We start from the raw sequence: 10,469 nt of genomic DNA on the forward strand, positions 1-10,469 counted from the left end.
ATCCCACTCTAATCTAATGAAATACTTCGCATGACAGGACACAGGGAGCTGGTTTGGAGGGTGACATGAGCTAAAAGCAGACTGGGAAAATATTTCTGAGAACGTATCTACATGGACTTCTGTCTGGCAGCTGTCACTGTGTGAATTTTTTAGTTGCATGGGATGTATACTTCAGAGCTGAAGGTGGTCAGCAGCTGGTTTTGGCTACACACAGTAGCTCCAACGCTGTGAATGGTGTTAGTTAGTACAGAAAACAAACAGGTTTCTACAGAGCTCCTATCAAAGGGGGATGCTTTGTAGGAAATACCAGGACAGAGTGATGAATGAAAACCTGATGATTGGAGCTCAAAAACAGGTCTAAAGTTTAAACTTCATTAAATGAGAGAACGCTACAGCATTTAAACAAGATTTTACTTTTAACACGTCTTCATCTGAAATCACTCACCCGTGCCGGGACAACTACAAACCACAACGCTAACCAACCACACCCTCTGGACAACAATGCCTTCAGCTGCACTCCTCTTGATTTGGTTTTCAATACATCCTAAATAAATGACTAAAAAGCTAGCAAAAAGTACCAAATGTCAGGTTTAAACCCAACAAATTGTTTGGTGCAAACATCTTTAAAACAATGAGAACTCCGTTTGTTAAAATGTCATTGTTAGAATTATTGTTCTTACCTGTTAAAGTAATTGTTCCAAGCATTGGCAAAAGTCCAAAAATCTTTTCTTCAAAAAAGTTACAAAAATAAAAACACCAAAAGATTTGATGATAAAAAAGTGTTCCACAGTATTTTGCCTTTGTATTGTTTCTCCTGCCTGCACATTCATCAAAATCTAGGGGATCTATTTCTTTGTGTTGGCTCTGTCTTTACTACTGAACTCAGAGGGCAGATGCTGTCCTTCTCTCTCTCTCCCACTCTTCCAGCGCTTCTCAGTCAGAATGAACACAAAAGAGGGCGACACATGCATTTCAACAGACTGACATGCATGTCATGTTAGGACCACCCCTGCCTCCGATCTTCCTCCCACCTCCCTCACTTTCTTCAGCTGTTCTGAATGAGCCCCCTCCTCCCCCCACCTCCTCTCCTGTTCCTCCTCCTTCCTTATCAAGGAGTCCACTCACCCTCCCTCAGACCTCAGCATCCACCTGCGATGACTGGAGGTCATTGTGCGATCTTTCAAGGAAGCGTTTGTTGCCTACTATTGTACATGTTAACTTAAATATAACCATCTCCCATCCATCAGTTCCCATCACACTGTTATGTACACAAACTTGTACACACTCAAAAGGCAGATAGACCCTCCCCACCCTCTCTCACCTCAACTCCTGCTCTCCAGGAGACAACCTGGCTCTCCCTCATAGCTCTTGGCTCATGTCACTGATGTTGACAGAGTCAAACCAGAGAGACTCAGAATTTCATCTGGACACAAAACTCTAACAAAGCTCCTTAAATTAAACAGTTGATTTTTGTTTTCTTAAAAGAAAGCATGATAAAATAGCAAAACCTAGTTTAATGCACAGTCCCAAAGCTCCCAGAACAAGCTTCTGTTGGAAGCAAATTTCCTAGCAAGGGCCTAAAACCAAAGCATGGATGGGGGTGCCATCAAGTTTCTGCCTGTCCCCTGTGAATGTTAATAGGCTCCTCTCAATTACACCAGTACAGACACACTTAATTCAGCTTTTGTTTGTGGGGGGTAGAGAGACTAGAAGGAATGCAGATAAATCCTCAGGTAAATACCAGCATAATCAGATCTGTCACACGTCAGCATTGTCCCAGAGGAATGTGTGAATTCCATCGAGAAGGCTCCCGAATAGGTGATAACAGCAGTAATTGAGTACCGTCTGAATGCAGCCCCCTTGCCCAAAAGTGTGTATATGCGTACTTTGAAATTAGGGCACAGTATTAGAAGTCTGACTTCAAGAATGAAGTAGTATTTGTTTCTGTTGCAAGATTATTGGGGAGTCAGCTCCAGCTTGTACAATACATGTCATTGTCTCAATTTCCAATACACAGCCAATGTCGTTTAAAATCAAATAAGTCCCAAACAAGACATGACAGGATCAGCAAAAAGTCTGCTGATTGTCTCTTTAACCAGCATCACTTCCTGTGAGTTTCTTCAGCTCCACTGAATGGAGAGAGCTGTGAAACAATGCTTGCTTTTCTTTAAGGCAGCCCATGTATTATTATTGCTTGTATATTATTAAGTTGCAGCAAGTAAAGAGTGAAATCCTGTGGCTGTAGTAGTAGTAGTATCATGAAATACTCAATGATTTGATCAGTCATTTACAAAGAATGTCATCCCGTTATTGCAGTGACTCATTAGGTAGGTATTTCACTATCTGTGCAAAATGGGTACTACTACAATGGTGGACAGTGAGTCAGGCGGAAGGGACTTTAAGCGTTGAATAAGAGTAGTTTCATTGGGTTGGTCTACACCCCCCACCCCACCCCCAACTTCCCTTATATGAGTCATGTACATCAGTCACATTCCTGGACTTCCATACATTCTGAGAGATTTTAATTTAGGCACACACGTAGCTCCAGACTACACTAAGCTGCACGGGAAATACTGTACATAATCCATATGGTTTATTTTGTAGTTACAGGACAAGGCTAGCATTTTCAAAATTCTTTTAAAAATTGTTAGTGACAAGTCCTATGAAAAGACAACGACCAGCTCTGAATTTATCCTGCTGACAAAGGTGTTTAAATATTGCCTTGGCTGGATATCACCTATGTCTCTATGGTATAGGCAGTCGCTGTCATCCTAAAATTATTAAAACATACAGTAGCAGAGCTACACCACTGCACTGGATGACATCCCTTCATTACTATCAATGATGAAGCAAAACCACTAGTATAATGCTTCATTTACCCCTTGAACCCTACAAACCTGCAACAGCCTGGTCATTACAAACTAATGGTCTACACCAGTGACGTGCGGTGAGGTTGACAGCTGGTGAGGCACTGTCAGATTTACAAATACAAATGAACCGTTAACAAATTGGCTGTTAACAGACAATGCGTTATGTTTTATATCTCATATCAGCATTCTTCACACAAACGGGACCCATATTTAATTTGAGGTTAAAATTTATTCTAGTTGAGCTTATTTCTAACTAGAAATAATAAAAGTTTATGGTCTTACCTTTACTTGTACACGAAATCCATTTGTCAGCTGGTATGTATTACAAACCCTTTTACCGTTCGAATCCAATATTAAAACAAATGTTCTCAATAAAGAAGATGCTTCTGGACAAAAATGTCCAGACTGTCAAAAATGTTTTGATTGAAAGTCCAGATTTGCAAATTTTCTCAGCTTGGAAATGTAATCTTCCATTTTGATAAGGCGGATTGTAAAGGAAATATAAACAAACACGAAGAAGATTGTAGGTAGCGCAAGACTCTGTGGGCTCACTAGCGCCCTCTGCCTTGAGGCAGGCGTACTGTTTGCCTCACCGAGTAACTTTTTTTTTACTGGGTTTTATGGTTAATCTACGAGCCTAAACACGTTACACAACTACATTTTATACATTATCCAGATTATGGCAAGGCAGAGCATATAATCAGAGTGTTTGAAAGCATTTTATTTGCGATATATAGAGGGACAGCGACACACTATTTGCATCGCATACAGTTTGTGAGGATTACACGATCCACCGAGAGGCACAGCAAAGTGCTGCCTCATCGCGCATCTCCTCCATGTATTTGAACGGGACATACGGAAATTCTGCTATTCTTTATTGAAAAAAAACGAGCCGCCCCCCCCCCCCCCCTGCCTCCCCTGACCACTCGTCACTGGTCTACACACAAACGCTGCTCATACTCACAACACATTATTTTAAACGTTGTAGGGCTGCAACAAATAATTCTTGTCATTAGTACTTAATTTTAAATGAACATTTTTGTGGAATACTTTCAAATAATCAAAAACTCCCAGGACAATGTGCTTTTAGCTGCATTTAGTTTCTGTCAGTCAAATAACTGATTAATCACATTAGAATAAAGTTCAAATGTTTGCATGGACCCCAAATTAATAAAATAATGCAGAGGACAACCATATAAACATAACTGATTGTTTCATTCACTGTAAACATGATGACAGAGAAGACTCGTGCTCAATGACAAGAAACCACTTTATTTAGACAAGAATGTTTTTGGCCTTCACTAATGTCCCAGTCACACAGCGTGCTGTAGCAGCTGCCTTTTAAATGGCAAACACAGGTAATTCCCCTCAAGGTAAGTGGCATAACACCTGTCAAGGTGATCAGATACATTACTTCAAGCGCTGGAACAAGAAAGAAGGTAGAAACTACTCAATTTTTACTTCCTTTCATTAGATAAATGCTAATTGTATGTAAATAGGCTGCCATCGCAACACTAAATGAACAGGAGTGTATTTAAACTGCAGTAAAGTCAGGATAACACAGTCTCTGAAGGAGACGCCCCACATATCTCGGTAAATCAGAAAACGTGTCTGACTTCAGGAATGTTTGAGAAGGGGTCTTGAATGGTCGGGTGGGTGGGGGGATGGTTTGCTGAGCAGAGGGGGTTTTTTTTGTAAAGAAGTGAATTACATCATCAAACAGCACAAAAGAAACCACCTCCTACACTTCCAAGAACTGGATTGGGTGATGCTGAAATAACTGGAGGAAAGGGCAAAGAGGGATGTGAGGATGTGAAACTGCCTGAGCTCTGAGAGGTTTCTCTTTCACCGCCTCTCCTTTCCTCTCCATTTTTAATTATTTTCTGCTCCTTTCACACAGCTGTGTGTATCTCCCCAATCCACAGTCCTCTGTTAATCGTTCTCCCTCTTCATCACTTTCGCCCCCATCCCACGCCTCCTCCTATTGGGCCGGAGGGATGGATAAGAATGTCGGCCAGGAAACACAGTCAGTTCTTGACATCACTGTTTCCTTTTCCTTTTGCCCGTTTCCTTGACTTACACTACATTCTGTACTCAGCACAGTCTGTCCAACAACCTTTCCGTCTTTTCTTGTTCAAGTTATATCCGTACGTTACGTCATGTAGAGTAAAGAGGTGAACACTGTAGTTGTGACGTCTGAGATTCAAGTATTTCGTGACAATCTTTTGTTTGTTTTAGCTGTAAAACAATAGAGGATTATGTTTACAGCTTTCATCACTGAGAGCAGAGGTGATGGTTATCTTGCACGGAACTGGCTGTAATTAAATCTGACACCAAATATGCGTGTTCCTTTTATTGGTCTGGCTGTTCCGTTAAGCTCCTACAACCTAAAACAAATCACTTTTAAGTTTTGGTGAAGAGCAGCGTTACTTTCAGAGGTGACTGTTTAACCAGCCATTCGTTATATTTGTCTTCATTTTTTTCTGCATTCCTGAAACATTTGCTCTCGCAATTTGTAATTCCAGTTGTTCTTATGCATCATCCTCCAGTACAAACTGGATTGTAAAAATGGGGCACCTGAGATCTAAAGAACCCACTCTGAAGTTTGACAGAGCCTTGGAAGTGGGCCACATTTACAGATGAGGGTAAGAAAAAGAAACGTCAGCTATCAAAAAATCAGAATTGCAGAATTGGGATTTTCAATGACTGTGAATCTGGGAAGAGGCTTTATACCAAATAGTGGAGTGGAGCTGGTCAAAAACAAACAACGCTGTTGATAAAAATGTTGCCCAACCCATTTAAAAGTGTCTCATCTCACATGCAAGCAAAATGACTTACCCAGCTGTATTTAATGAGAAAGATTCTTCGTGATCTTATCTCAGTCTCGTGCACAGCCCTGCTTAACATTAAGATTTGGCTTGCTCTCACACAAGTCATTTAAGCTCAGCTGAGTTTGAAAAATAATTTCCTCCCTCATTAAACTTGTTTCCACAACAATTTTAGTTGTCCTGGGACTTTTCTAAAAATAACTGCTGGTAAGTAGAGTCAAGGAACCACACAGCTCACTGTAGCATTGATTACATATAATTTCTGCAGCGGACACAAGTGACAAACCAAACCTCACTGACATTTTCTTGGCCCCTACTTAAATAAGAAAATAAGAAAGGCCAGGTAAAAAATGATATATTATAGTGTATTGTAACAGAGACCATAATGCTATTAAGAAAGGAGGGGTCAGACACATTCCTGGTCCTTTCTCTCAATCCTCTATGTGCCTGAGGGGTTAGGGGTTGAAGAGGGATAGTTTAGGTTCTCTGATGCCAGATAAGATGAGAGAAAGCCTGCAAAGGCGAGCTCAAGCCCCTGGTGAATTATTACTGTAACTTTAGGGCCTGCGCATCAACTATGGTTGTTTAAAACCTGCTAAGCTGGTTAATTTGATTATCTCAGGTGATCTGGTTATGACAACGATGCCCTCCTTACAAGCTTTAAGCCTTACACTTTGAATATGGTACATTTTGAACATAGCATATTTTGCATGTCCTGTGTTTCTGATCTTTTGTTTTCTAGTACAAATGCTAATAAATGGACTGACTGGTTAAAAAACAATTTCCTCTTGTCTTTAAGCTAAAGTTCCAAAAACGTAACAGTGGCTCTGAAGCATAATTATTTCCTATGAAAATACAAGGCGTCTTCAAAAAAAAAAAGCATCAGTCAACAGGTAACAAAATTGACTTTTCTCATTTCTATTGTAGTGGTGTTAAAACTGCTCTAATCAATATTTCACTGAAAAACGTTATTTATTAGTGTTGAAACCAGCAAATTAGCAGTCAACTCTGCATTTGCCCTCAGCGCTACGAAACCTTTTAGTCTCTTTCAGGCCTCCAACTGTCATTAAACTAATTTCCAGCTGTGTCATGCAGCTGTTTTTAGTGAAAGAAAAATCTAAAACCCAACTGTACCCGATGACCAGGTTCTAACCCAAATTTTTAATAGAATTTTTATATGTAACTAAATCCTCATTTGTTATTTCAAATGTACTAGACACTAGGCAGGTTTTTGTGAAGTTTGGTCTGTGTCAAGACAAAAGAAGCATATTGTATTCCACTTCTGTAGAGAGTCGTAATAGGGCACTGGACCGAAGAAGGTGCAATTACTGGCTATCAATGTTTGGGCAGGCCGAGCCAGGTAAGAGATTTGATTTTAGCTTGCTGTCATCTCATCAGGGTATAGCAGATGACGTGGACTGTCAAAGCATCATTTAAATAGCCGTACAACGATCTGTTCTTGGATTTTGTTACAAGCAACACAGAGCTGCACACTGCACACAGAAGAAAACCATCTTCTGTCTGATCCGAGGCAGAGACAGCCGCTTACAAATTGCAGCTTTCTAATAGAGTTCTCTTATCCTCCCCTGCCCTGAAGTGTGTCCTTAAAACTCCCACTCCATAACAAATGAGTAAATAAAACATGCTGCACAGATGAACGTAACTGAAATGCTGACTGGACAGTGATGGATCTTGAGGGACTAAGGGGCTTTCAAGCACTCCAGTCTAAAACACTGCCTCCCTAACACTTTCCCGTGGGATGTCTACCTTTCTTTGAGGGGAGAGAAATCATCCTGACATTGTGCAGCTAGCTGATGGACGAGCATGCACATGAAAAAACAAATGCACAAGAATATGTTAATAGGAAACATAGAGTATAGCGAGCACTGTCAGTTGGAATGTAAAAGGCATATGGGGAAAAACTCTAAAAAGAAGGATCCAGCGGCTGGTTTGTGTTAGGATGACTGTACAGCATGGAGCTATGTTGGCCAAGATGAGACAGAGCTTTAGCAAAGGGCGAGGTCCCTTCCACAGGCATGATGAACATTTTGGCAGCTCTGAACGTCCCGGAAGCTGAAACTGAGTATATTATCATCAGATGAAATCATGGCCACACACACACTTCTAGTGCACGCAGACTACAATGCATTCACCTTAGTAAAAGTTTACACCAGGCAGCTTTAAATTAAATTTAGCCATATGCAACCTATGCACCCTACTACAGTATGGAATATAGTTTGTCACAACAAAACTGGGCTGTGACTACACTGTAAAAGCAAACAAACAAACATATTTGAATTTTCCAAGCTGGAATCTGCAAAATGTTGGTAATTTACCAAATTACTTAAAACTATAGATTATTCAAATTTTTAATAAAATTAAATGCTCTTTTTTTTTTTGAACTGATAACTTACAGCATCTGACACTGATTTGTGTGCTGAGTTTAATGAATTAATTCAATTAATTGATTTAATGTTGTGAGCTGTGCCCGTGAAGATGCAGCAGTTGACCTCTAATGGCCACATTTCCTACAAATAAACACAAGCTACACTCAGTAGACTAACACATTCACACAGTCAGCATTATCCCAAGATCCCTCAAGAATTCCAGAAAACTTCATCCAAGCTCTTTTGTGGCCTGGGATCCATCTGGGAGGGTCCGACAACTCTCCAGCCAGTGAATTACATTGGCTATGATGTCATTCTCTGGGCTCCCACTATACCCCATACGCCCACACCCCTGAATTGAGCAACACAAACACACGTGCATACAAGAAATGCCACTGTTATTAATGAGATTAACATGTGAAAAGATCAACACTGCTTTAACGCTTGTTTAGAAAAAGAAATCTAGTCTTTCTCTCTCTTTATCTCCATCTTCTTTTTACTCCTTCAGGCTCTGGCTCTTTGCTCGTCTCTCTCACACACAGAAACCATGTCTTATTTATCCACTTCCTTTCTGTGTATATTGTGGATTCCTAAATCTAAGGTCTCTTGTCTGTGCTTTCTCAGCCCAACTGGAACCTGCAAGAGTGTTTTTCATGTAGTGTTTGGGCCAATTTATTATCTATTGTTTTATACAAAACTGAGGGTCTCCCAAGAAGAAATCCTAAAGTCTGGACGGGAGGAAAGAAACAACCACACATTTCTTCTTTGAAAGACCAGTACCACACTTGGTAATGACATAAACAAGCAGCTCTGAGCTTGGATTCCCTTACTCATGCACTGCTTGTCGATTACCTGAATTTTCTGCTCTGATTTGTCAATAACCAAAACTGTTTTCACATCTCCTTTGTGAACCACAGTTACCTTATGTGAACCAGCAGATTCAGTGTTTCATCATCCTGGTCCCCAAGACGCCCTCCATCAGTGGACTGACAGACTACAGACATGTCACACTGCCATCTGTAGTTATGAGAGTTTTTCCATTTGTCTCGTTCAAAGTTTTACATGTTATTTCTGTTTCTGTGTGATGTGCTTGGGGTGTGACCAGTTACCACAGGACTGGTCCTCACACTGTAAACACTGATAGAGAGAGATTATGGTTGTGTGTCTGCATATGTGTGCGTGTCAGTCTTTTGATGTGCAGCCTGTCTTTTGTTGTTTTTCCATGTTATCACAGAGATTCCTCTACTCTTCCTGTCTCTCACAGTGCATCGCTGTCTTTATCAGGAGGTAGAGCAGGATGTGAAACCCCTACATACCGTTCACTCCTCTGTCTTCTCACTGTGTCCTCATTGTGTATCAACCTCCCTTTGACTCCTTTAATCTCTAACTTTCACAGTTTCAGGTGTTTTTATGTCATTTTCTGTTTTTACTCTTGCTAGTGAGGCTGTTAGGCTCTGTAAGGGCAGTATCAGCCAGCTGCTGGGTGGATTGGTGGGTCAGGTCAAGCTAGAGGTCTTCAATGGTCCACAGTTTCCAGTCAAATCATCAACCTCAGCTGGGCTCTTTGTAAATGCAGTGGGTCAGTGTGTAATTATGTGCAACACCAAATGAGTGTGAAGGAATCTGCTAGCAGCTCTGCTCATGTAGTGCAGCGGTTTTCAACTAACTGTGACCAAGGGACCACCATTCTGACCAAGATGTAACCTGAGGACCACTGTTGTGAGGTGGATAGATCGGAGGGGAACTGTTTTCATCTTAAACGTCATCTTGGCTTTTCTAAATCTTACATATTTGAATCCATTTGTTTATTCATGAGCAATAAGTAATACATAGAAATGTGTTTAACAATTCCTACAGTGACATTATTGGATGCATGAGCTGGGACCACCTGCAGTGCCTTCATGGACCACCAGGGGGGCCGTGGACCACTGGTTGACAACCCATGATGTAGTGTATCATTATCATCTCCAAAGAAAAGTGTTTTTGAGGTGAGAAGAAGAGTATGGAGTGCAGTTAATATGTACTACATCTATTTTTGAACATGATGGAGCATCATGCTGGGGTCAGTGATGGCGCTCTCTAGATATGGTGTATTCTTGAAAGCAAATGGGCAGCTAATGCACATGCATGCCTTAACAAGTATTCTCAATCAGGTAAATAATATGTGGGTTCGCTGATTTCTGTGCTATATTCTCACACCTACATAACTAATTAATCTAAAGTACATGTCCATAATAGCAAATATTATGGCATCAACTCATATACTCTGTATCTGCTCTCTGAAAAGGTTATTGGATTACTCTATAAACAGACAGAATAGCTCCATTAAATATCTAATTAAATGGGCTACTTTACAGAGTGGTATGTGACATATCTCTGTGTTT

The 10,469-nt window shown here is 40.6% G+C and overlaps 1 protein-coding gene across 3 annotated transcripts in view; it reads right to left on the reverse strand.

Moving 5' to 3' along the window:
• akap12b (A kinase (PRKA) anchor protein 12b) overlaps positions 1-10,469 on the reverse strand; it is a 32,489-nt gene that overhangs the window by 8,921 nt on the left and 13,099 nt on the right. The window contains exon 1 of one of the 3 annotated variants that reach the window (XM_020589033.1): positions 681-949. The exons of the other annotated variants lie outside the window; for them this stretch is intronic. Coding sequence (XP_020444689.1) covers positions 681-705 — 25 coding nt within the window. The 5' untranslated portion in view covers positions 706-949. Of the gene's footprint in view, positions 1-680; positions 950-10,469 lie in introns of those variants that run through there. 3 annotated transcript variants of the gene reach the window in all.

This window comes from Monopterus albus, unplaced genomic scaffold, assembly GCF_001952655.1.
Source record: "Monopterus albus unplaced genomic scaffold, M_albus_1.0 scaffold9.1, whole genome shotgun sequence".
NCBI classification, from domain to species: Eukaryota; Metazoa; Chordata; class Actinopteri; order Synbranchiformes; family Synbranchidae; genus Monopterus; species Monopterus albus.